At 35.2% G+C, this 27,424-nt stretch overlaps 2 protein-coding genes across 3 annotated transcripts; one reads left to right on the top strand and one right to left on the bottom strand.

The window, feature by feature from the left end:
- Nucleotides 1–1,176: 1,176 nt before the first annotated feature.
- Thap5 (THAP domain containing 5) lies at nucleotides 1,177–7,300 on the bottom strand. The gene is made up of 3 exons (XM_005335937.4): nucleotides 7,083–7,300; nucleotides 3,651–3,843; nucleotides 1,177–3,178 (listed from the first exon to the last, which is right to left on the bottom strand). The coding sequence occupies exons 1-3, from the start codon at nucleotides 7,160–7,162 to the stop codon at nucleotides 2,270–2,272; spliced, it is 1,182 nt and encodes a 393-aa protein (XP_005335994.1). The 5' UTR covers nucleotides 7,163–7,300; the 3' UTR covers nucleotides 1,177–2,269.
- Nucleotides 7,301–7,337: 37 nt separating this feature from the next.
- Dnajb9 (DnaJ heat shock protein family (Hsp40) member B9) lies at nucleotides 7,338–11,774 on the top strand. Of its 2 annotated transcripts, none has more exons than XM_040291708.2 (3): nucleotides 7,338–7,421; nucleotides 9,303–9,529; nucleotides 10,237–11,774. In XM_040291708.2, exons 2-3 carry the CDS (start codon nucleotides 9,313–9,315, stop codon nucleotides 10,686–10,688), a joined length of 669 nt encoding a protein of 222 aa, XP_040147642.1. In that variant the 5' UTR covers nucleotides 7,338–7,421; nucleotides 9,303–9,312; the 3' UTR covers nucleotides 10,689–11,774. The 2 variants fall into 2 exon arrangements, with proteins under 2 accessions (XP_040147642.1, XP_005335995.1); XM_005335938.4 differs by lacking the exon at nucleotides 7,338–7,421 and adding an exon at nucleotides 7,572–7,710.
- Nucleotides 11,775–27,424: the final 15,650 nt, after the last annotated feature.

Below are 27,424 nucleotides of genomic sequence, written 5' to 3'. Positions count from 1 at the left end.
GTGTTGGCAGAGTGTGTTCCTTTCTAGGACACAGCTGTGTCCCTCATATAGGGAGAATAGTTTCCTGGTATTTCTTCCTGTAAACACACTAACCCTATTGAATCAAAACCCCACCCATATCCCCTCATTTAACTTTAATTCCTTAAATGCCCTATGACCAAATATAGATGCGCTTCAAAATATATATAGGAGGCCACAATTCAGTCCCTATCAGGGGTGTTTTATGATCGTTTTGATTTTCTCAATGAAATCCTCAGGTTGGAAGATAAGCAGGCAGGAAAAAAGTCCACCAATGCTGAAATATAATTTTGACAGACTGGTTGAGGGAATAAAGCAAGCAGACACAGGGACAGATGCATGTCTGGCATCCCTGCAAAATGCTAAGAAATTCAGTGAAGGCAGATCACAGGATAAACAAAATTACAGAGAATCAGATATAACAGTAATAACTTTGGCTTTATCTTATAGGTATTAGTGAGTAATGTGAGATGTCTGAGCTAGAGTGGGTGGGTGATAGATTTATAATTTAGGTTAAAAAAATAACAGCAGAATCCAAGATAATATGGAAATAGAAGACTGAAAACAAAGGCAAGATTAGCTAAGAGGCTTCTGTAATAGTCCAAATAGGAAATAATGTAGGCCAGAATCTGAAAATATTAATTTAGAGGTTAGCTGGGTTAGGTTGAGAGTACCTTCAATTATTTATAGAAAAGGCAAGGGTTGGGAATTTCGCAGTAGACTTTGTGCCTAGCATGCACAAAGCGCAAGTCCTCCAGTATTAGTGATTCAAGTATGTGCATATATATGTGTGTATATGTATATATGAAAACCATGAAAATACTTATACTTTATTAAGTTAAAGTTAAAATAATATTTTGTGACTTGTTATTTTTATATGTATTATTCACTTTAAGTATCAGTAATATGCAATATGGGAATACTTAAGTTTTCCCCACCATGGTCATTTAATAAGATAGTTCTGATCTTTTTATAATTAGCAAACACATTATCAAATACCAATTAATTTTATTAGCCTAAAACTTAACTGAAATATAATAAAAATAATTACCATTCATTAACAAAATGATCAGCTGTTCAGTTAAATAATTATTGAGCACCTCCTATTTTCCAGGTCCAAAAATTATGTGTTACCTCATAGAATTCTCAAAACCATCCTTTTAGATAATAGTATTTTTTATTTAACAGATATTAAAGAATATATTGTCTCTTGTTCACATTTGGGTTTTACCAAAACGACTTTGCTTTTACATTTATATTTCTTAGTTCATGCAGATATAAACTTTATTTTTATTTATATCACCAACACTTCTCTTTCCCAAGAGAAAAACTTTGTTTTCCTAAGGACATTATCACTTATCTATAATTTGCTTATAAATTTTAATAAAATACATGGGAATATATAATAAAGTATTACTCTATTATTTTGGATTTAAAAAATGATACAAGCATATACTTTAAAAGCTACACCTATTAAGAAATAGATAGACTATAATTTCTAAAATATGCATATATATTTAAAATTAACCTATATTTTTGGTTTATAAATATAATTTTATAAATAAGGATGTTAAAAAACTTAAATGACTTAAACATGGTCAGCTACATGTAAGGTACTGAAATATATATTCTTTCAAATTTAAGGTACCTCTCCTAAAATCTGAGTTCAATTGAATAAAAATTAGAATAGCCATATTTTCCTTTATGTAAGATACCTAACTATAGTCAAAAGGTCAGAGAATGCAATAATAGTGAATATCAAATTCTCCCCAATTTCTATTATATAAGTACATATAATCTTATAGAAAAATGGTTTTAATAAAAGTATCAATAAATACAAAGGGAAGGAACTACAAAGAAACCGACTGAGTTCTAGTAAGGGCCCTTATTTTGCAAATTAGGGACTGGGGCTCAATCTTGATAAGTACTTTGGTCATGTCATATGTCAGTGGTAGAACCAACCTCATCTATTTTGGGGTGTTTTGACCATATCATTGGCCTCTTATTACCGACTCATTATTATTTACTATATTTTCATTTGGGAAACTACCCAAATTTAACTATTTTTCTCTTCTTCACAACAACTATTTTTCTTATTAATGAGCATTTTAAGAATAGGATGCAGTTCATGATATTAGAGCACTTTTGTAACTTCATCAAGATGAGAACATTATATAGGAAAAAGTTCACTTTATAGGAAATTTGGTTTAGCTGGAAAAAGCATATATAAAACCATAGCTTTAAAACTTCTTTATATCATAGTGACTTCATATGTTGTGAAATGGTTTTCTATAATCTTGACATTTTCTTCTGATAACCAGTTTTCCTGTTTTAGCTGGCTTATAAGAGCTTCCAAAGACTTTAATCTTCCTAGAGTTTGTTGCTCTTGTAGCTCTAGAAGGGTTATCTTTGAATGTAGTTTACAGACTTTTTGCCAAAGATGTTCTTTATTTATGTCTTGTCTGCAATAAGAATGTTCAATTTGTAAAACTTCTGCCCCATGATCTATAGTCTTATATAAGGAGTCTTCAGTGTCTATGTCTTCCATTTCCATGGTTTCTTTGGGGGCAGGTATAAAGGAATTAACTACAGGTTTAGAATTTTCTGTGGGCACAAAAATGGCAATAACAGATTGTTTATTTGTGTTTATATCTTCAACTGTTTGATTAACTGCGCTGAATAAGAATGGATTTTCCTGTGATTTAATTTCCATGGAATTATTTGTAAAGTTTGGATTAGCAAGATGACTGGTTGTTATTTCAAGTACTTCTTGGCTTTCCAAAGACTGGTGACTACCTTCTGAATTTGAAGTCGTCAAAGTAATAGTTGTAGAATTTTGATTCTCAAAAGATGTATGAAATTCTCTTAAATCTAAATCTTGGTTAATTGATTTTTCCAGGGTAGATTTCAGATTTTCAGTGTCTTGCTTAATTAGATTAAGAGTTAATACTTTATTTTGTAAGCTTCCTGGCTTTGGAGCTGTTGGCTTCAGCAAGGCAGATGAATCAAGCAATTCTGCATGTTCAGGAAGCACATCTGTGTTAACTATAATATTCTTTGCCTCATTCGATGCAAATGATTCTTCTGACCTGGCTTTTAGGCACACTTCTTTCTCTTCCAATTTTTTCTTCTGAGATTTTTTTTTGGAGAGGTCTTTTCCCTAGAAAATAATATTTTCAAATTCTAAAAAGACTTATTCTCTTATTAATTAGTCATGACTACTTAATTATAACTTTAGGCACTATGCTGGGCAAGCACATTTGTTTAGTTAAAAAATAGTCTAAACATATGATTTAAATATATCTTAAAAATGTTTTTTGAAAAGCATTAAGCACATTCAATATATAAAACATTTCAAACCATTAAAACACCCAACAAAAAAGCTTAATTTATTATTAATTTACATTAATAACTTAAGATTGTATACATTACCTTCTGTCTCTTAAACTACACTTCACAACAATTTAAGTTTTTAAAAACTACATTACTTTTAGTAAAAGTGCAAATTAGTGTTCCTTTTCCTCAAGTATTCATTTTCCCAAAAGTTATCTTTCCTTCTTACTCTCTGTACCCATCACCTGCCACCCTATGATGTGTCACCATGCTCAGCATTACTGCCCCCACTCCAATACCTGATAGTCTTCAGGCAAAGAAAATATTGTTGGAATTGCAGTTTGTTTTAAATAACGAATACCCCATCTGATGTCAAGAGAGTCAGGAGTAAAATGGTCACTACATAGGAACTGGTATTTACTAGGAACCCAAGAATCACGTTTCATATTCTTTAACCATTTTTCAAGTCTTTCTTTGTCATGTAGAGGAAACCTGAAATTATAAAAAACAAAAACAGAAAAAAGAAAATTTGCTGTATTTTTACATTTTGCTAGATTCTAAACATATATATCTAGCACTATTTGTCAAGTGCTGCAAAAGCTAGATACCCATTCCCACTAAACAAGAGCATCTTCATGACAACTACCATATTATCTCTCTACAGTAAGAGTACTAAGACACGATATAATAGAAGCCAAAGTTTTTGCCTGAGAATAGCTTGTAAAACAGAATTCAGAGTCCCTTCAAGTAAAACAGGTATTCCTGCAAAGGATAAAATCTATTCATATTTTCTGTGGATTATGTTCCACCTTTATTTTATTGTACAGTTTGACTATAAGTAGGAAAGAGCATTGCATAAATTACAAATTTCCTCTCAAAGTATTCATATTAATACTACAAGTCACATAGTTTCTTGCCTATAATTTTAGGCAGCATTAGCTTTAATTTTAAAATAAGGCAACATTAATTCAAACAAATGATTTAGGAGAATAAAATGAATTCTTGCATAAAACTACTAATATTCCATTCTCTTTACTGATATCAGCTTCAATTCTACCCATGTGATATTACTTAATTTCTGTAACCTACTTACTGGGAACTCTAAAATTCAAGTTCTAAAAAAGGAACTCTGAAGCCAGAAAAGAACTAAACATGTTAATAAAGACAAACTTGGATATTTTATTTGAAAGAAATAAGATATAAAAGAGAGAAAGGCAAGATAGTTCTCCATACATTTTGTTCCTTTATTGACAATAACCTGGGTTTAGAGTTGGCTTTAACATATTGCAGTTTGTTTTAAAGGCAAAACTGGACAATGGCAGAATTTAGTAGGAAAAAATTTCCAACTAGGGCTGGGATTGTGGCTCAGTGGTAGAGGGCTCGCCTAGCAACCCAGGTTTGATTCTCAGCACCACATAAAAATAAAGACATTGTGTTGTGTCCATCTACAAAAAAATAATTCTCTCTCTCTTAAAAAAAAAATTTCCAACCAGTTTAAATGTTTGCGTTAAAGTGTTCTAAACAGAAGTTTACAGTGACATATATCTCATTTAATGATTTTCCTAGGCATGTTCTAAATGATAGTTTCCTATTTAAAAAAATAGTAACAATATGGGTTTCTCATACAAAATGTAGCTATCCTACATGCCCTCTCATCCCAACTACTTAGTTAATGCTTTATAGTAAGCAGAATTTTTTTTTCCCCTTCCTAAATTCTGCTAAGTTTATAAGATCCTAGGGGAAGAGAGTCTGGGTATTTTGTAGGAAATAATTTTTAATTCTGATATCATATGTGGAAAAAAAATTAAATGATCTTTGGAAGTTACTACCATAAAAACAATATTCATATGTTTTAAAATATTCTAAGCTTGCATATGACACTTAGATTTAGAAGTATGATACGCATAACCAGAAAAAGCATTTAAAGGTAAAAAGAATAAGTTCAACCTTTTGGTATGTCTAAAATGAGAAGAAGCCTTTTAAAATAATGCTTTCTCATACAATTCTTATGTAAGGATGCTGTTTCCAAATTATTTCCATTGTACCTATAGGGTAAGTTAGCAAACCATTAAAAAAATAACATTTTGTGACTATCCTAACTGCAATTACTAACTGCAATGCAGTAATTCCTCAACAAATAAATCTTTAAGAAATCTCTTAGGACATGTTTCCTGAATAACTGAGTAGCTTCATACTTGTTTAATTTGTCTGGTAATTTTGTTTATTTTATGTAATCCCCCCAGTACGTATAAAAATCACACTATAAATTGCACATTGTATGCCTCTATTTACTGAATTACCATTCATATAAACTTATATACTACAGCTTGCTATAATGTGAGGATGAGCAAATTCAAGTCTTCAAGTGTGGTAGTTTGGTGCTATTAGGGAATAAAACTGAATTTTTATTTTGTGGATTACACAGGTAACTTATAAAACCCCAATTTTAAAAAAATCTCACTTTTGATTCACATTTTGAGGAAAAAGTCTTTACAAACCATCTTCATAATTCATTTGGAATTAGTTTTTCCTCCTTAAATATAGTAACTTTGAGATCCATATAGGTTAAACAATTGATTAGTGCAGGATTATGCCTCCCAAATCAAAGGCCAAATAAACCTGGGAAATATTAGTTTAACATGATCTTTTACTACAAATCTTAGAACTATTACTATAGTAGCATCTGCTTTTCAACTGACATTCTGTGGAAGGGATCCAAGGAGACATTACTGGATATATTGTCATGTAGTATGAATTACTTAAGGTTATCAATTTTTTTCCCCTCAATACTTCAGATGATGGAAAGCAGCTGACCATTAGTGAATGATAGTTTTTGGTCTAAAGGAAAATGGGATTCACAATACATCTGGTGAAAATAAGAAAAAGAAAACGAGATCAGCTCTAAAAAATTATTTTTAAATACAAGGAAAAAAAGAAATAGAATATTTTAAATATTTTGATTTTCACAGGCTTTTTATATACATTAAGCCTGTACCTCCTGCAAAGTAAGCGTGAGTAAGTTCCACTAATATCTCTATTTTACAAATGAGAGCTGAGCACTGACAGTCTAAATTACTTGTCATTCAGCTACGAGTAAAGGAACCAGGATTTTTTAATTTAGTAAAAATACGGCTTTGGAGCCTGAGACTCTTTACACAACACTGCTTCCCTGTTCTGCATGGAAATCAGTACTCTCTAATTTCACGGAAATAATTCGGGGTCCTAGTCATTCAGAGTACCGTTTACCCTGTTCTATTCATGAACAGCATACACATCTCTGAAAAGGACACAGGTCATAACTCCAGCTTTGACACCAAACTTTCAATGTCGTCGGTTACCTAATCTTTCCTGATCAAGTTTCTCAGGAGGAAAAAAAAATGGATTTAAATTACACCTGTGCGATCTCACAGGGAGTGCAAATTAACTTTGGGCGCACCTTCCCACCTAGCAGGTTTGATGTACCCTAAATGGTGGTAAATGTCATTTCAGGAAATGATGTCAGGTAAAGTGGAGTAAACGTTCTGAAATATCATCGCGCATCTCTCAAGATTCACTGTTTTAACTACTTTGTTAAGCATCAACAGGCCCCTCAAGATACACACTGAACACTCCTTGCGCGATGACCACTACGTCAAGCAACTGAAGAACAGACAGGAGCTACCCAGGTCCTGGCTCCAAAGGCTACAGGACCACGGCCTAACGCTAACGCTTCTGCCCAAGGGACTACTCACGGGTAAAAGCTCAGCTTCCGGTCTTTATTGTTCGGTCCTCGGCGGTTTTTACAGCAAATCGCTGCGCAATAGCGGGGCATCACTCGGGTAAGGTCCCGGAAGACCGGGACCAGCGAGGGGCGCAGGCGGGCCCTTCTTCCTGAGGCGGGGCAGCTGGTCCAGCAGCCTAAGCCACCGCGCCTGCGCAGAGGTTCACCCAGGGGAAAGACGTAGGAAATGTCGACTCACTTCCGCCTCCGCAGGCTTCAGTACGGCCCTTCGAAGGGGTGGGGTAAGAAGTGACGCACAGGCTGAGCGGCAACAACAGTTTTCCACGTGCGCGTAGGGCGCCAGGGTCAGGTGGGTAGGTGGGAGCCAATGGGGAAGCGTTTCGTGTAGGTCGTCTCCTGAGGCGGTGGCTCCAGCAGCAGTCGCCCGCCAGTTGGGAGCGGGCTGAGAGGGGAAGCGGTGTCTTAGGCGGTGCGGGGAGCGAGAGGTGATTGTGCCGGAGGCAGTGGGGCGCGCGCCGGCTCCAGGAGGCCGCGGAAGCTGGGGTGAGGGGCCGAGCCCCAGCAACCGAACGGAGCGGTTCGTGAGCGTCACCAGCGCCTCGGCTCGGTGGAGGAGGAGCGGTAGCTGGAGAGTGCGGGTGAGGGACGAGGCCGGGAGTCGCTGGGAGTGGGATTTGGAGCGTCCCCGGAACAGTGGCTTCTTGTTTGGGGCAATATTGGCCTCCATGCCTGTCGCGGTTTCCGCAAGGGCTTTGGGCTGCGGGTTCTTGGCGAAGGAAACATCAGGAGATGACCAAACCACAAAACAGTGTTCTGTGTGTTGGGTTGTGTCGTTGGCTTTCAGACAGCTTCTCGCTGGACTGGGCCCCAGGCCTTAGGGAGCCCTGATGGTGGGGCTTGGACGGACAGGGCTGGTTGCCTTGTGATGAAGATTGGATGGTCCAACCGCTGGCACTGGGAAGTAAGGCCCAGGCCGCTGTCCAGCGGGTCCGAATGAGAAGTCAGCTTAATGGAAAAGTTAGTTTACTAAAAAATTATCAGATGTTCAACTTGAAACCTTGGAGTAACGTTTATTAGCCATCGAGGTGCCTGTCAGTGGTTAGACCCGCCCTTGGAATCTGGAGCAGCCCGCCTTGGATGCGGTGTCCACTGGACATGTTCTCTTTGTGTTCTTTACACCAGGAGGTTGTACTTGATCCTTGGTACCCGTGACTATGAGTAACGCTCTGGAGAAAAAAAAAGTAATACACCTGCTGATTATTCCCAGGAAAGGCCACAGGAGAGGAAGGCAGGCAGTTTCAACAAATCATAGTGCCTTTTCGTCAGCCTTGTTAGGTCATCATAGGTTATTAAGGATTTCTATGGTACAGCATTAAAAAAACAGGATCACTTCGTTTTGAATCTCAAATCATAAAGTATATATTATCAGGAATTCTTAAATTGAAATCTAAGTTAAAACTTCTAGTAATTTAAAGTTAAGATAAATATTTTAGTTACTTAGAAGTTTGAAAATAAGAATCTGCTTTAAAGTACCCATCAAATCACTTCATATTTTCTGACAGCCTTAATAGAATTCTTAAATAGGAGTAAATTTAAACAGAACTTATTTGTCTATACTTCTTTGTTGAACGTTTGGGATCTTGCATTTGTACAGGTTTTATAACTTACAAATTGTGTTGACCTTTTAAAGAACAAGTAGAATTCAACCAAATTGAGAAACATCTTTCTTGGTTTTGCCATTCCTCTCATACTTGAGTTAAATACAGAGGAGACACAAAACTTTTAATCACTGATTTTTACTAGACATTATTGAAGACCCATCATATATACAAGCATAACAAAAATTAAAGAAAAAAATGCAAAATTAATTTAAAGGATCCCAGTCTTTCTTTCAAGAATTTGTATTCTGAAAAGAAAATAATGTATTCAGCTTCACAGGGGGAACAGTGCATTACCAATGTAAATAGCCCAGGATATCTAAATAGTAGAATTCTTCCTTCCCTAAGAAAGCAACAGTCAGCATTCATTTCAGCAGGTAAGCCAGACTGGAAATAGAGATGTAGTGTCACAAATACTAACACTACCAATACAATAGAATGTACAAGATAGTATTTGCTGAACATTTTTATGCTGCATTATTTACTTCATATATAAAGGTTCATTGGGTTTCTTTTTAAAAAAGTGTTAAGATTAGTTCCATGGGTAAAATTTTTTCCCCTTTCTCTTTTAGGATATTAGAAATGGCTACTCCCCAGTCAGTTTTCATCTTTGCAATCTGCATTTTAATGATAACGGAGTTAATTTTGGCCTCAAAAAGCTACTACGATATCTTAGGTGTGCCAAAGTCAGCATCAGAGCGTCAAATCAAGAAGGCTTTTCACAAATTGGCCATGAAGTACCATCCTGACAAAAATAAGAGTCCTGATGCTGAAGCAAAATTCAGAGAGATTGCAGAAGGTAAATAAATGACTTTCCTTATGTCTCATGGGTATTAATCGGTAAAGAGAATGCTAAGAAGTCTATGTATTTGAAGGTTTCATGGAGATGGGAGGACACACAAGTGAGGAATTTACATATAAATATAGTGAGATTGTGAGACTTTTTTTCATAACAGATAATACTTTGGTTCATGAATGAATGAATAGACATTCAGATCTTAAAATATTGAAAATATTATTTTATTATTTGTAAAACACTGCTGTTTCTATGTAAAAAGGAATTTAAAAGAGGAATTCTTGCAACTGATTTATGAAACATAATATTAAGTATGTAGATTAAATATAAAAAAAACATTTTCTTCATTTAATCTGTATTTCAAAACCCATTTGTCTTTAAAGAAAAAGTATGAGAAACATTTTAACTTAAGAATAGTTCTAAAACAAATTGCACTTTGTGAATATTCAAGAGTTGATGGTAACTGATTAGGGAGTTGGAATTAAAGTTTTTCATTAAGTAGTAAGGAAGTGAAAAATCAAATTTCTTAGAACTTTGTAATTGTTGTCAACAAATTTCTTTTTGGTAATGGTAGCATTCATTTAACCAATATTGGTTATTTAATGTTTTGTAGGGCTTTGCTTTTACTTGTGATATGAACTCCTTCCCTAAAATATAGAGTTAAAATCATATTTGAAGAAATTTGAATATATGTTATTTATCTCTTTCAGCATATGAAACACTCTCAGATGCTAGTAGACGAAAAGAGTATGATACCCTTGGACACAGTGCTTTTACTAATGGTAAAGGACAAAGAAGCAGTGGAAGTCCTTTTGAGCAGTCGTTTAACTTCAATTTTGATGATTTGTTTAAAGACTTTAGTTTTTTTGGTCAAAACCAAAACACTCGGTCTAAGAAGCATTTTGAAAATCACTTCCAGACACGCCAGGATGGTTCTAGTCGACAAAGGCATCATTTTCAGGAGTTTTCTTTTGGAGGTGGATTGTTTGATGACATGTTTGAAGATATGGAGAAAATGTTTTCTTTTAGTGGCTTTGATACCAGCAATCGACATACAGTACAGACTGAAAATAGATTTCATGGCTCTAGCAAGCACTGCAGGACTGTCACTCAACGAAGAGGAAATATGGTTACTACATACACTGATTGTTCAGGACAGTAGTTGGTTCTTTTTCTTTTCTCACTAAACCCACCTAGTTGACTCTTTGTCAGTATCTTTGATGTAAAACAGTTTTCTGTGAACTATTTTGACAAGTGCATGATTTCACTTACTTTAAACAATTTGACATAGCTATTAACATATATTTAAATTGTTTTTGAAGAATTCAGCAACATTCAGGTAGTAGACAAAATCAAATTATTAATTTTTCTGATTAGGAAAGGTTCTTTAAAGAGAGATAAATCTGCCTGGGTTTTATTATTATTATTATTATTTCCTTTCTACCTGCCCTTGGGTTCAGTAATGTGGCCAGTTTTATCATCCCCTTCCCCCACCAAAAAAAAGATTGAGTTTGCTTGATACATCAGGATTAAACTTTAAAAGTTATAATTGTGTGAAGTTGAATGATTTTTGCAGTGAAGCCTTTGCTAATTTAAAATTGCATGCTCTGTAGCATCTGAATTGGGTTGCTAAATGTATGTGAACTAATTTATTCAGCATAGGAGAGCGGTATCTTGGTTAATTGCCACTGAAAGCTTTAGAAAGGGATGGTTTGATATTTACCACAGAACTGTGTCTTTCTATTTAGAATTGAGGTAAGAGAAATGATTATACTGCTCTTAGTTAAGCTGGAAAAAAAACTGAAAACTTATGAAACATTGCCAAGAGACTGTTATGTGTTTAGTCCCTAGCTAATGATTTTGTAGGGTTGAAATCATAGCTACTTATACATCTTTTTACATTTCTTTCTTAGTTGTTGGTACTCTAGGTCTTAATATGAATTTATGTGTATTTTTTTTGTGTGTGTGTAGTTCTTCCTCTTTGCACTTACGTTTATCTAGAGATTGACTAATACCTCATTCTGTTTGTAAAGCCAGCCAGTAATTTCTGTGCAACCCTATTATGTGCAATATTTTTAAATCCTAAGAAATGTGTGCTTTTGTTTTCAGATAGATTTATTTCTTTAGTTCTGCACTTTTTCACATTATACTCCATATGAGTATTAATCCTATGGATACTTATTAAAACTAGTAATGTCTCATACAGCATTGTGTGTGAGTGTAAGAAATATAAATATTTACAACCCAATATTCTCTGTTGTCATTTTATTGTTCAAAGTTTATTATGTACTTTTGGAGGTATAAAGGATGTATATAAGCAATGGGACATATGCAGATTGTAGGGTGTATTCCCCATGAAGTTACTTTTGTCTAATCCGAAAACTCTGATAGGATCTTGTTTTATTGTCATTTGATAATTTGCTGTTTTCTTTTCCTTCTCTCCCAAATTTTGGTGGCTTGAAGATTTTATTTACAATAGTTTTGGCCTATTTGCTTTCCCAAACAAGTGTTCTGCCACCAATTTTTTCTTCTTTAGGCCTGGTTGGGAAAAAGCAGAGACTGCAAAAAACTGTAATTGTTAATTACCTTTAATTTTTTTTTTTTTCCATTTCACAGCGTAGGGGATTGAACTCAGGGCATGCTGGGCAGGTGCTTTAACACTGAGCTATATCCCCAGCCCTTAATTTGAGAATTGTTAAGAAAATTAATTTATTATGTTTGTGTTCCTTACTTTTTTCTTGAATGTTAAACCTAGTATTTTGTTTTGTTTTGTTTTTTTAAAGAGAGAGAATTTTAATATTTATTTTTTTTTCGTTTTCGGCGGACACAACATCTTTGTATGTGGTGCTGAGGATCGAACCCGGGCCACACGAATGCCAGGCGAGCGTGCTACCGCTTGAGCCACATCCCTAGCCCTATTTTTGGAGTTTTTAAAATTTTTTTTTTTAGTTGTAGATGGACACAGTACCTTTATTTATTTTTATGTGGTGCTGAGGATCAAATCCAGTCTGTCAAATATGCCAGGCAAGCACTCTGTCACTGAGCCAATCCCTAGTTTTGTTTGATAATAAAAAAATTATCTTGAATTTGGGGTCAAGGCTCATAAATAGCCTATAAAACAGAATGAATGCTGCAGAAAAGGGTGGAGGTCTCATTTTCAATTTTTTTTTAATTTAAATTTTATTTTTTTTACAATGACAATAGAATCCGTTTTGATATAATTATACAAGCATGGAATATATCTTTTTCTAATTAGCATCCCACTGTGGATGTACACAATGGTGAGATTCACTGTCATGTTTTATATATATACACATACGAACAATTCATTCCACTGTCTTTCCTTTTCCTATCCCTCTTTCCTTCCCTCCATTCCCATTGTCTAATCTACTGAACTTCTATCCTCACCCCCTTATTGTGGGTTAGCTTTCACATATCAGAGGAAACATTTGATGGAGGTCTGATTTTCAAATCAGTATTAGTTTTAAGGATGCATTATTTTTGTATTTTTCTCCAAGGCCTGATTTTCTGATTATTGTTCTTCATTCTGAGCATTTATTTATTTATGACTTGACTTTTGACTGTTTGGCATAACTTTTTTCCAAGGAAAAATTGACCCTGAATCATAGAAACTTTAGATAAAATATCAAGAAAGATACTTGGGTAATTTTTTTTTTTGTGTGTGTGTGTGTGTGTAGTTTGGTATGTAAGCAATTGGAGATTTTACTAATAATCGTAAATTTCTTGAATAAATGGTTTTCTGGTTTGTACAGATTGAATGTACAAATAGAAAATGGAAAACTATGAGGAAATGACAATACAGTAGTCTAATGTGTACTTCCTTCACAAAAGTCAAAAGTCCTACCCTGAGTAAAATAGTAATTTTCATATGACTTTTATCTTTTCCTTAAGCATTCAAGAGTCTAAAGGAATATGATAGACATAGATGATATTAAGTTCATCCAAATTCAGATCTCTCAAATTCAACTAAGAATTTGTGCCAGGCATGATGGTGCATGTCTGTAATCTCAGGAACTCAGGAGGCTGAGGTAGGAGGATTGAGTTCAAAGCCAGTCTCAGCAATTTTGCAAGGCCCTAAGCAACTTGGCAAAACCCTGTCTCTAAATAAAATATAAAAAAATGAGCTGGTGCTGTGGCTCAGTGGTTAAGGCCCTGGGTTGAATCCCCAGCACCCCCTGACCAAATTATACATTCTTGGGGTTATTGTATTGAAATAGAGTTTTGTTGAGCAATTGAAGGAATACACTAGGCATGTTCTGTGGTTCATGGTCTGTAGTCCCAGCGGCTCGGGAGGCAGAGGTGGGAGGATCTCAAAGTGCAAAGTCAGCTTCTGTAATTTAGTGAGGCTCTAAGCAACTTAGCAAGACTATGTCTAAAAATGAAAGGGTCTAGGGATGTGGCTTAGTGGTTGTGCATCCCTGGATTTAATTCCTGGTCCCAACAGAACAAACACTAGGGAAAATTATATCATTGCCAAACAAAATAAGCAAATATCAGTTTCTTACTATAGAGTAGGTCTCTAAAGTTTTTATATTCTTTCTGTTAATGTTGACATTTTAAATTCAGATAGATTGAATATAGTAAAGTTATGATTGTTTTCTTCTTTCTTAATCCCAAGGAAATGATAGAAAATAAGAATAAAAACATGAAAGTGCTAGAAAACAAAAGCCAGCAGTTTTGAGACATTCCAGCAGGGTATCAAGTGGAAGAGATTGGACTGAGAAGTTAGAGAAAAACCATAACCAAGATATCCCGCAGAAGCTTTGAGGCTCATAATGGGGGAAGGAATTTGCCATAGTTTAATCATGTTAATTAATAGAAGAATTGCACTGGGAACCCCTGCTCTTTTCTCTTCCCAGGTAAATTGTTGACAGAAGTAAATTCTTCAGGCTGAGAACTAAGAACCACTCTTGAAGAAAAGGATTGTTCCTGGGGAGCTCCTAGGGAAGGTATGGAGTTGTGATAGGAAAGCTGAGTGAGTGGAGAAGTAAAAAAAGCAGCACTTCAGTTCCATAGTAAGGCCTTTTTACTTTCCCTTTGTAGAGAACAATAACTTCTGATTTGTCAACCACATACTTCCCCAGAACCCTAACTCCTGTTCAAAGAGGAGATCTGAAGCAGACACACCGAGGAAACTTTGTCAGCCATTGGCAACTTCATGCAGTTTTCTAAATACGGATTTCCAAGCACTATCAGACATTAATGAAAACTAACAGCTGGGAAGAGAAGCCCCAACAACCAAACATGACATAAAGAAATATAATTCAGGGACTAGAATATCTTAAAAAAATTTAGTAGTATTAGATTTTTGATAAGTCAGGCACAAGTTCTTGTCTAACTTGCTTATTCCAGGGGTTCCTTCCATATAATGATGGCATCAGGCAAAATAGATGAAGCAGTGTTAATCCATATGTAGTTTACATGACAACAAAAGTCAGCAGGGGTGGAGGGTGGGGGGTGGGGGGTGGGGGAATGTGCAGTTCATTTGTTTATTATGCAGGTTTACCTTGTCCTACAAAATTCAGATTCTTCCTTGTAACTTTGCTACTCAAATGTTCTCCCCAGGTGGAACTACCTAGATAATTTGTTAGCACAGTTCCATTTATTGGTATAATACAATAATTTTTCATCATAAAAGGTGATATAATACATCATAAAAGGTGAGGGAGTACTTACATTCTTGTAGAAGGAGACAAAACCATGATAAGCCAATCCCCAAAAACCAAAGAGCAAATGTTTTTACTGATAGTAGAAGTTAAACCACAATAAAGTGGGGGAGGTGAAGAAGAGAAGTTCCATAGATTAGACAAAGGGAATGAAGGGAAGGGAGGGGGAATAGAAATAGGAAAGACAGTAGAATAAGTCTAACATAATTTTCCTATGTACTTATGAAAATACCTAAGTGAATCCCACATTGTGTTCATCCATAATTACAATAAGATATATATCATGCTTATATAATTTTATCAAAATCGATTCTATTTTCAAGTATAACTTCAGAAGAACCAATTAAAAAATACCAAATAAGGTGATAAACTGAGGATAAAGAAAATAGCACAGGAGAGAAAATTTGGTAAGGCAGGCAATTTGAGAATGTGTTGTAATTTTCAACAGGATGATCAGTGTAGGCAGCATTGAGAAGGTGAATTTGCACAGAGACTTGAAGGGAATTATTTACATGTGTGAGAAGCTCTAGTAATAGCACAGAAGCCAGTGTATTAGCTGGAGGCCAGTGAGCAAATGAGAGTAGCAAGAGATGAGTTCATTAATGTAATAAGAGTTTGGAGGTGGCCCTATAGTTCATGTAAGACTTTGCAGCCTTTGTAAAGGTTGTATAGGTTTGGCTTTGGAATGTGATGTTTTAAGTAAATAAATGTCTTGATCTTTTAAACATTTTGAAAGGATCACTGTAGCCGCTGTGTTGAGAATAAATCACAGAGGGGTAATTTCTTTGGTGGAATAGGAAGACCAATTAGGATATTTCAGTATTTTAGACTGAGAAATCCTTGCAGTATGTGCACTGCACCAAGGTGTTAATGGAATTGAGATGAAATGGTAAGATTCAGATGAACTCTGAAAGTAAAACTACAAATATTTGCTTATGAATTGAATATAGATGTGAAAGGAGGAAAAGGATGATTCTGAGCCTTATATTCTAAGTAACTATGAGGACAAAGTTACCTTTAACTAAGATGGAGAAAGCTACAGGAAGAAGACATTTAAGAGTTGAGTTTGGATATACTAAATTTGAGATAAAGATGTTTTTGGAGTTTGGGGAAGAAAGCTGAGCTGGCAATGTTCGTATTGGAATTGTCAAAATACGGGTGGTATTTAGAACTTTGAGATTGGATGGAATCACTAAGGGAATGGTTGTAGATATTAAAAAGAAGCAATTGAAGAACTGAGCCGTCAGGTACCTACAAAGGTATCTGAGAAGCAGCAGCTAGAGAGTCATGCAGTTTTGTGACTTGGAGGAAAGTAAATGTATCACGTAGTAAGAGGGGGTCAGCCTTGTAAAATGCTGCTGCTAATCTGCAAAGATGCGACTTGAACTGTCCATTGTTTTATTTAGAATACAGATGTCAAAAATGACCTTGACAAGACAAATTCTTAACAAGTGGTGAGGGTGTGTGCCTGTCTGCAGAAGGTTTAAAACAGAATGGCAGTAAAATTAAGTGCTCTTAATGGAAGTTATTTGGATAAAATAATTATCCGTGGAGGCATTTCTGGACAAAATTTTCACACAGGCATTTTAGTTGAGTTTTAGTTATGATTCCTTCAGTGAGCAACAACTTGTTCTTCAGAATGGTTTGCTACAGAATTTTAATAAGTATTGTGTGAAAAAACAATCATGTTCAAATAAGCTTGTGAAATCTGTATTAATATTTAAACCTTGTTGTATATATTATATTTCTTTATTGGTGGATACTGTGGTCTGAATAATTATGTCCCTCCAAAATTTATATGTTGAATCTTTACTTGCCAGGCATGGTATTAGGAGTTGGGGCCTGTGGGATGTGATTAGGTCATAGGGGCAGAGCCCTCCTGAGTAGGATTAGTGCCCTTGTAAAAGAGCCAGAGAGACCACTGGCCCTTTCTGCCATGGGAGGTTATTGTATGAGGACAGCTGTGTTTGAACCAGGAAGAAAGCTCTCACCAGACAGCAAATCTTCAGGTACCTTCATCTTAGATTTCCTAGCCTTCAGATTGAGAAATAAATTTGTTTTTTTATAAGCCACCGTCTAAACAGTATTTTGTGATAACAGTTCAAACAGACTAAGACAATGTGCTTCTTAGAGCTTTCAGTCTTTATCTTGAATAGATATTTGGTAGAAAATACCCAGTGTTATTTGCCATACTTAGCAGGCCATGGAACCATTTTTACCAAATACCTTTAACCATATCCAAGTGTGCTACAATAAAACTTGGTGAATACTAGATTAAACAATCAAATTATAACAAATATTTTGAACACATACATAAACACATACCAAATAATACTTAATGTATAGGATCATGGCATATATTAGGCTGATACTTGTGCTCCCATTAGCTATGGATTACCTCTGATTGAAAAAGGTTATCCCATCAGAGCCCATTATGGTTTTCTTTAGACTGCATTTCATCAATGTGCCTTTCTTTTGATTACTGTTCTAACTACTTGAATAATGTTCATAGTATTTTTTTCTTCAGGATTATTTTACATCAATAATGACATCAAGCAAATTATGTGATTATAATTTAAATACAAATTCCTTTATTTTCCCAAGTAAATAGAAATCATCATTACTAAATTGTATTTTAAAAATAAGATAGTATTTTAGGAGGGACAAATAAAACTGTGACTATTAGGTTAAAGGGCAAATCATTATGACAGTCTAATTCTTTTACTAATTGGACCAGTATTAGCATTTGATGGTGTCAAACAGGTTCTGAGAGTTGAATAGTAAACTGAGGTATTTCTATTCAGTGATAAAATAAACAGTCATTCACACACATACATTATTTACATATGTATGTATTTTTTGTGTGTGAAATATCCTTTGTGACTGCAAAATAATGGTATTAATATAAATTGGTCAAAATATTAACATATGTAATCAGTCTTTCTGGAATTATTTAATTTTTTACTTTGTATATATGAAGTAAAAATTATTGATCTTATGTCATTCCTGATGTAAATTTATATAACAAAGTTTCTGTTAAGTGCTAGTGAGATGCTGTCTGCTGTAGAAGAAAAAAAAGGATTCTTTTCTCTTCCAACCCCCAACCACATAAAAAAATAAATCAAACTGTGGCTATTAGGTTAAAATCAAAAGGATGAAAAGGGAGAGAGGGTAAGATGGGAGGAGAAGAACAGAAGGCACCAAGTCTAGATAAGCAATGTATTGAGGTTTTGGGCCTGGAGGCAGGAGCGGGGGAGTTGCAGAGTAATATGTAGTGTTTGGTGGGGGAATGTTGTCAACAGAAGTTTCTCTAAAAAGTTTTAGTTAAACAGATTTATAAAAAGTAATATCAGGTTCTGAGATGAATGAGCAATAACTTTGAAGTTCTGAACAGGTTTTTTTTTTTTTTTTTGGTAGTAGAGATGGAACTCAGGTGTACTCCACCACTGAGCCACATCCCCAACCCTTTTTTGTATTTCATTGAGACTAAATTTAGGGTCTCACTGAGTTGCTCAGCACCTTTGCTGTTGCTGAGGCTGGTTTTGAACTGGCGATTCTCCTGCCTCAGCCTCCTGAGCCAATGGGATTACAGGCATATGCCACCATACCTGGCAGGAAAATAGTTTTGAGCCTATAACCAAAAAGATCAATTATTAATCAAGGATGAGACCAAAAAACAAACAAACAAACAACAATAACAACAAAAACCATCTGGTACAACCTGGGAAATGAGACAGAGAACTGAATGTGTATTCTCACATAGGCATTAAGAAAGCTAAAAACAAACTGAGAGCAAACATTATAATTTGATATTTGGAAATTTCTTGAAAAAATTTTCTTTCATAAATTTAATTATTTAATTTATAGTAAATTTGTTTATTATATTACAGATGTTTTCTAATATAAATACAAAGCATAAAATATTCAATTACATTTATAGGTAATTATGTAAACTGTGCCTAACATATGGGAAGGAAATGAGAAGAAAAGGTTAGGTTATTAATTCTACCATTTTTCATGGTAGGTAATCATCTGTCTAAAGTTATAAACCAATACTAGTGATTTAAGGATATTTGAAATTTTAATGACAACCATCAGAAAAGCTCTGACAACAGACACCAGTAACATAACTTCTAAGGAGTGGGACAGGAAGGCTGGGGAAGACTTGTTTTGCTTTTTACTTCAACCTGTAATGATTGAATTTTTGTTTGTGAATGCATTTTGTTTATACTAGTATAGAGGCTTGAAGGTTCAGGTAACAGAAAATTGTAAATTAAATTTTCTGAAGCAATAAAAGGCTTATTTTCTTCTCTATCAACAAGTCCAGAGGTTGGGCAGCTCTAGGAGTGGCATACTTAGAACCTGGTTTTGCTTCTTTGAAGTCTTTTTGGCTCTGATCTCTCTGTGTGTTGGCTTCATTCTCAGACTGATAATAAAATGACTATTATGAGCAATGAAACCTTTTAGAATGCCTTGAAAATATTTCCTATCTTCCTGGCCAGAAATGTTACCTGCTGTGACATGTCCATGCCCAAACCAATCACTACAAAAGGGTAATATGACCACCATGATTCATTTAGGCCAGTCAAGACTCAGCCTAGTGGCTCTAGTCCAGTCTCTAAAACTGAAAAGGGTGGACACCTGGCAAAAAGCTGTTCTACAAGGATGGAAGGGAAAGGTGTGCATATACTCTAACCAGTTGAATATTAAAAGACCTCAGTGGTCTTGAAGTTTTCCACTTTGTGATTTCTTCTTTACCATTTAATTATTTAGATGTCTTTAAAGGACATTGGGTACCTCTTTTTGTATTCTGGAATGATTGCTGAATTTTTGTTTTACTCAGGGACCAACCTTACCTTAAACACTGTAGAATGTTGGCTTTAGTAGATTTAACATTTATAGTTTTAAAGTACTTGGGGCAGATCTCAAAGTTCCATAATAATAATTTATGAATTTTCTGAAGTCCAAAATTGAACTGCATGTCTTGGTAGTCTATTAATTCAGCTAGTGAGCCTAACTACATATTTAACATCTATATATCGAAATATCTTGTGTGGTTTGTAAATAATCTTTATTTTAGGGTAAAGATTATGTAGGCATTTTTTATATTTAGTGTAGGTGGACACATTGCCTTTATTTTTATTTATTTATTTTTATTTGATGCTGAGGATTGAACCCAGTGCCTCACCCGTGCTAGGTGAGCACTCTACCATTGAGCACAATCCCAGCACTTATGCAGGCATTTTAAGGGGGAAATGTTTTGCCAAATGGTGTTCACTACATTTAAGACCTGAGTCTATTTCCTCAAGGTCCAGGCTATTCTTTTTTTCCTCGAGTTAGTTGTTTTGCTGCCCTCTCCTTTCCTGCCAGAGTCAAACCTACATTTTCCTCATTTATTTGAATACTGGCTTTGAATTATAAACTACTGGCTTTTAGGGAGTCAAATCTATACTGGATTATTTCCCTTAACCTTGGCCCAGCAGAGTTCTTGTTTTCACTCTTTCCTCACCAATTTATGCTGTGTAGGTCCTAAGAATGCCTCATGATAGGATTTTTTTGAGTTATGATACATCATGCAATTGCCACCCATTAATTAGAAGTTTTTTTAAAATTTTTTTTTTTAGTTGTAAGTTGGACACAATACCTTTTATTTATTTATTTATTTATTTACTTACTTACTTACTTATGTGGTGCTGAGGATCGAAACCAGCACCTCGCACGTGCTGGGTGAGCACTCTGCCCCTGGGCCACAATCCCAGCCCCTCATTAATTAGAAGTTTTAATAAATCTTTCAAAAAATTTATACTATTCAAATTTTTAAACTTAATTTCCTATTATTTAAATATAATTTCACATAATCACTTGAAGAAGTGTTATATGACTCATTACATGTATTAGGGAAAAGTCATTAAAATTCTCTGCTGACATTTTACAATTTACTTTTAGTTAGAACTTAAATATATTAATAGGTAATTATTTAAATGTGCTACATCATTTTCTTCCTTTAAATTAATTTTACCATAGCATTTTCCAAATGGTTACTGTAAAATAGGTTATATAGTTCATAATCAGAAGGGACAAGTGTTTGATCACGAATGGTATTTGGTTATCTATATTCATTTTTGTCACTTAAGTAATACTGATTCCCTGACCCAGATCACTAATATAGGCACATATATCTGGATATAAGATATGAAGAAAAACATTTTTCTTTGCCTTTTGAGGATGGTTATGATCCATTCATCTCTGTTTCCTTTTCTGTGTAGGCAGAGAAATATGTTAGTTAATATAGACTAGTCAATGCTACAATGACAACCCCAAACCTTAGTGACTTAACACTACAAAAGTTTCTTTTTTTCTTTTCCTTCCTTCCTGTCTTTCTTTTTGCTTTTTGATAGTACCCTGGGATGCTGTAACACTGCCCTACTAAACCCAAGCCCACATCCCCCTTTTTGTTGGTACTAGAGGTTGAACCTATGGATGCTTTATCATTTAACTACATCCGAGTCCTTTTTATGTTTTATTTTGAGACAAGGATTTGCTAAATTGCTGAGGATCTCACTACGTTTCAACTTGTTTTCTTCCTATCTCAGCCTCCAAGTTGCTGGGATTACAGGTATGCACCACTCTGCCCAACAAAATTTATTTCTTATTCACAAAAGTTTCCTTATTATCCAGAGACTTCTCAGAGTCTTTAATATGCTAATTTTCACTGGACATCTCCAAGAAGCAGGTACACTTGTGTGTGTGTGTGTGTGTGTGTGTGTGTGTGTGTGTGTGTGTGTGTGTGTGTGTTGGTGCTGGGGATTGAATCCAGGGGAATTTTGACCCTGAACTCCATCCCCAACCCTTTTAATGTTTTATTTTGAGACAGGGTCTCATTAAGTTGCTTAGCGTCTCACTAAGTTGGTAAAATTGGCCTTAAACTTGTGATCTTCCTGCCTCAGCTTCTTTAGTCACTTGGATTAGAGGCAGGGACCACTGTTCCTGGCAAGAAGATTGAGCATTTGTAAAATCTATGCTTAAGAAACCTAATTTTTCAAGAAATATCTCTCTGGGCCAATTAAATAAAAGAAGAATTCCGTGTGGTGCTCTTTGAAAACTGTGGATTAGATATACCTTTAAATCTAATTAAAGAAAAAACTTTTGAGGAAAGGCAAACTTAAGCTTTACTATAAAAGCTTGTAATGAACAAGTGCTACATTAATGTTCCCCACAGAGCTATTATGAGCTCTGTGAACATTTACTAGAAAAGCAATTTGAAGAGTCATAACCTTAAAGATGCAAAGTACGTGTGCATACTATTATGTTGTTTTGTTATTGTTGTTTTGAACACTAGGAAGGTCTGATTTGCCCAGTAATGACATATGTACTTCATTTTACTGGCCAACTGTGGTCTTATGATGGCATTTAAGAAAAGGGATCAGGAAGAAGGGACTGTAGTAGAGTGAGAAAATGGTAAATGTTAGTAACATCTATTTTAGGGAAGCACTTTATAGGTAAAGTGGTCCATCTGTCCTCATCTTCTCCCCTCCCTTGCCTTACCCATTCCCTTTCTCTTTTATCTCTTCAGTTCTTTTCTATTTCTGATTATACTCATTTCCTAAGTGACTTCATAGATTTAATATCAATATGCCTGCAGTTCCAAATTTCTGACTAACCAAGATTCATTCATTCAAAACTCAAGATTCATATATTCAACAGCCTAAATTATACCTGAACTCCCACCTCAAACCTGCTGCATCTCAGCTGCTTGCAAATTAATCCTTCCATTTGCCCAAGTTTAAACCTTGGAGCAATTTTTAATTTCTGTAAAGCTCTTCCATTTGCACCTGTAGTGAATCCCAATGGATATGCCTTCAGCACATTTCTGGAATCTTACAGCATTTTATCCTCTCCAATGCTAACACCACCATCATCTTTCATATGGATTATTAGGTAAATTTCCATGCTTTACCCCTTATATTCTGCTATCAAGAAACATTTAGAATTATTCCTTTAAAAGGTAAACCAGAACTTGATTGTTCTCTGCCTAAAGCCTTCCATCTGCTCCTTTCTCATTCACAGTAAAAGCTACATAATTTAAAATGATCTACAAAGTCCTATGCAATCAGCCCATCCTCCTCCCCCTCAACTAATTTTATCATATTGTACTTTTCTCCTTGTTTACTCTGTTCTTGCTGAAAGGTTTACTCTGTTCTTACTAGGAACATGCCTGGTATGCTTCCTTTCAGGGCCTTTGGACTGGAGGCATCTGAACTATTCTCCTATCATATGGTCAGTCCCTTCAACTTCTTCAACCTCTGCTCATGTGACACTATTTCCATGTGTTTCTTGACCAACTTGCTTAATACCATGCTGTGTCCCTCTTCCCCGATATACCATATCCCTCTCTTTCACTTTGTTTTCCTTTTTTTGGCATAGCACTTATTTTATTATTATTATGGTATTATCTGTTTCTTCCTGATGGAATGTAAGCTACTTGAGGATAAAGATCTTTGTTTTGTTCACTGTCATACCTTAAGTATCTAGATCTGGGACTGTCACAGAGTGGATTCTTATTACTATGTAGTGATCGAATGAACTAGATATCTCATAAGATGTACTTATCTCATAATTTGGTTTTCTGAAGTGTTACAAATTTCTTCATTTATAGGATATAATAGGCTAATCTGAATTGGGACATTTTGATTATACCAAATCATATCTATTCATGAAGATATTGATATACTGATTTAGTCATGTACAAAATGTTTTTAAAATTCCTACTAACATCTCCTTTTTTTCTGCCATTCTATCATTATTTTTCTTTTGGGTATTTTAATGTGAGAAAATAATTTTCTATTTAAATGCTATTGTCTAAATTGTCAGAGATACTATCTTTTAAGAAATATGGTTGAAAGGAGACAAAATCACCTTATATAGCAATACTGGTGGATCTTCAGATATTTAGAAAACTTAGGTGCAGCCCTTTAATTATAAAAAAGATTATAGGGGAACTTAAAACTTTGAATAAAGGTAGTTAAAGTGTTAACTCTTTTATATAGACACCATTTCCTGAATGGGCTGCATGAGTTTATCTTTTAAAGACCTATGAAAGATTAAATCCTCTGAGGGCTACTTTGTGGGACTTGACAAAGAGCTTTCACAAAGAATTTTAGAGCCATTTAGCCCTGGATCCAGCTATTCCTGAAAACAGTCCTTCTCTTTGCTTAAGCCAGTCTGAATTGAGTTCTATCGCTTGTCACTCAAGTGGATGGACCCTTTATCAAGTGTCAAGAACAACTAGGAGGAGTTATACTGAATTGCCCCACAGAAGAAAAAACAAAACAAAAAAAAACAAAAAAAAAACAGGAGTCCAAAAGAAGCTAGTACCTGTTTAAGAAGATGGAAATGTGCTGGGCTGAGGCAAGAGAGTCCTCCTCTGAGGGAACTGGGAGGAAGTAGGAATAGCTGATTAATGAATGGCAAAACTTTTTCTCTCACACAGCTGCCTGGAGACCTCATGGAGGTAACGCATGCATGTTTGTGATTTGTTCCTTAAGTGCCTCGGTCTTAAGGTCCAGCAGTGTGAATCCCTGTGACCAATCCCATGGTCAGTGCAGGCTACAGGGTTTCCCAAATGTCCTGTGGCATAACAGGGTAATCCAGTTGCCCAGTATATACTAGAAAAGTATTTCCATTTTTGTTGTGTTTCCTGATATTAAAAAAGAGGTTGGGAAGAATTCTTAGAAGAGAATTGACCTGTGGAGCTTCTATCACACAGCCTGTAGTATGTTAGTCATCCATCCTTAAAGATATTCACTTACTAATCCCCAGAAACTATGAATATGTTCAGCTATGGCAAGGGGAAATTGAGGTTGCTCATCAGCTAATTTGAGAGCATCTTGGATTATCCAAGTGGGCACAGTGTAATCCCAGGATCTATAAATGGGGACAGAGAGGCAGAGTCAGAACCTGGGACTTAGCAGAACACTGGACCTACCTTTGTTGGCTTTGAAGATGGAAGAAGTGCCACCAACGAAGAGCTATAGTCAGTTTCTGGAAAAGCTGAAAAAAGATTAGAAAATGAATTCTCTCCTGTGGCCTCTAGAAAAGAGGTTTTAAACTAGTAAGGCCCATTTTGGACTCTGGATCTCTCAAATTGTAATGTCATAAGCTGTGTTTTTAGGCTGTTGAGATTATGGTGATTTGTAACAGCCGCAATAGGAAATAAATACAATGCTCATGAAGGGCACAAGTTCAGTGCTTGAAAGCAAAAGTCAGTAGCAGAAGGAGGATCAAAAATGACAATGGCAAGTGAAAGTCAGGGCTAGGCCTCTTACTTCTGTTGTCACCATATCAGTTCAAGAATTCCTGTGCATTTCTCAGATGGATGGCATGTGCACCAATAATGATGATGTTGACTATCTCATCAGCAGGCAGCAGGAAGATACTATATATATATATATATTCTGTATACACACACATATTTATTGCTGGGGATTGAATCCAGGGCTTTGTACATGCTAGGTAAGTGGTTTACCACTCAGTAATCTCCAGCCCCAAACCAGATTTAATTTCATTTGGAAAATTACCAGAATGTCATGGAGCAAGCTTATATTCAATAATTTTCCTTGTCAATTATGTAATGTCAATTTTGAACTTTGTTCACTTACAGTCTTTTGAAATCACTTTTGGAACAATGGTAACTTCTTGAACTATGTCTGTCCTTTACCTAGTAGATATCTACTCTTTGAGGTTTTTGTACTTCTCTCTTTTTATGTTATCCTCATCGGTAATAAGCACTACTTTATTTTTGTTGGCAATTGTCTCTAAACATTTGTAGTGTGTTCTTCAACTTGCACATACTTTGAGCAGTACCCATCAACTGACAAAGCTTATCTCTTCTCCTATTCTTGACTGCTTCTTCCATCTCAGTGATCAACAGGAAGCCCAAGCCCTCCTTATTTGTCCTTCCATCCTCATTTCTGAGGACATCTTGTGGTCCTGCTGTCTTAAAGATACAAAATCATCTAAATGATTATTAAGTTATCATACACTAAGTTTCTTACTAGTCTTCTTTCTGTCGAAGCCCTGTTGCTTGTAGTTTGTCAAAGGCTTTCTTTTTATTCCATTCTCAGATCAATACCTTACTCTCTTCTTTTTTTCCACTGAACTCTAAGCATTATTAAAAATAATGACCATTTGTCAATCAACCGCCCAAACTTTTAATTAGAAGTTGATTTATATCAGTGATATGGGTTCATCATATAATGAAAATGCAGAAACATTAAATTCATTTTCCTTTCAAATGAAAGCACACCACTAATTGGACTAAAATGTTCTCGTATTAGTGATACCTAATCACATCTTTGCCACTCACTTTTCTATATCTGGATGCTCTGAGTTGTCCTGAGAAACTGTAGTTTAAACTTGCAGTTTTACTTGTTGACTGTGAGTGGATGGTCAAATGCAATTTTTCACATATCTTAAAGTATTTTCCATAATAAACCACAACAAAAAGTAACTTTGCAGCTTTCAGTTCGCTATTATTTTTCAAAAAAATCACATGTCTTATATTGATTGAATTGAAGTTCTAATGTAGCATTTGTTTTAATCAGATGAATCAGATGCCTTAGGGCTAAAATGTTTTTTTGAAATGGTCATGTTCTTCACTTTTCCGCTATTATTAAGAAAGAAGATAAAATCACCCTTATTCTTTTTAGCTGACTGCCTGAGGGACAAAATTTTTTCATTTAGTTTCACTGATGCATTAGCATTTGTGACACAGTAGAAGCTGGAACATTACAAATGTCTGTAATTGTTTGCATTGCTGTAGGGAATATAGTGTTGTTAATATCTATTACTGGACTAAATGAGTGAATTAAGTAGCCAAAAACAAATATGATTGTCAAGCATGATTTAGTTGGAGTATAGCTTTGGAACAGCTGCCAAATTTAATATGGAGGGTGGAGGAGGTTTCATAATATTTACAAATACCAGTGTTGGACACCTCCATTTCCCCACTAGATGGAAGCCTTGCTTTGCTTTAGATCTAGTATAGCCTGCAGTGTGGTGTAAAACGAATACGCTTCTATTGATTTTTCCCTTTATTCCATTGCTCCGATTCTATTGTTACCTCATGTATGCTTTGGCTCTTTTGTAGTGGGCCATAAAAATAAGACCAGATCAAATATGAAGGAGGGAAGGATGGAGAAACCAGAGGGTG

The sequence above is a fragment of the Ictidomys tridecemlineatus genome, chromosome 2, assembly GCF_052094955.1.
Source record: "Ictidomys tridecemlineatus isolate mIctTri1 chromosome 2, mIctTri1.hap1, whole genome shotgun sequence".
NCBI lineage: Eukaryota > Metazoa > Chordata > Mammalia > Rodentia > Sciuridae > Ictidomys > Ictidomys tridecemlineatus.
This window is presented reverse-complemented; position numbering and strand designations above follow the sequence as displayed.

Excerpts from the sequence above, each read along its gene's own strand:
- Dnajb9 (XM_040291708.2), top strand. The coding sequence starts at position 9,313 with ATGGCTACTCCCCAGTCAGTTTTCATCTTTGCAATCTGCATTTTAATG. Across the intron at positions 9,530-10,236 it reads ATTCAGAGAGATTGCAGAAG|CATATGAAACACTCTCAGAT; the intron begins GTAAATAAATGA and ends TATCTCTTTCAG.
- Thap5 (XM_005335937.4), bottom strand. The coding sequence starts at position 7,162 with ATGCCCCGCTATTGCGCAGCGATTTGCTGTAAAAACCGCCGAGGACCG. Across the intron at positions 3,844-7,082 it reads CGGAAGCTGAGCTTTTACCC|GTTTCCTCTACATGACAAAG; the intron begins GTGAGTAGTCCC and ends TTATAATTTCAG. Across the intron at positions 3,179-3,650 it reads CTTTGCCTGAAGACTATCAG|GGAAAAGACCTCTCCAAAAA; the intron begins GTATTGGAGTGG and ends ATTATTTTCTAG.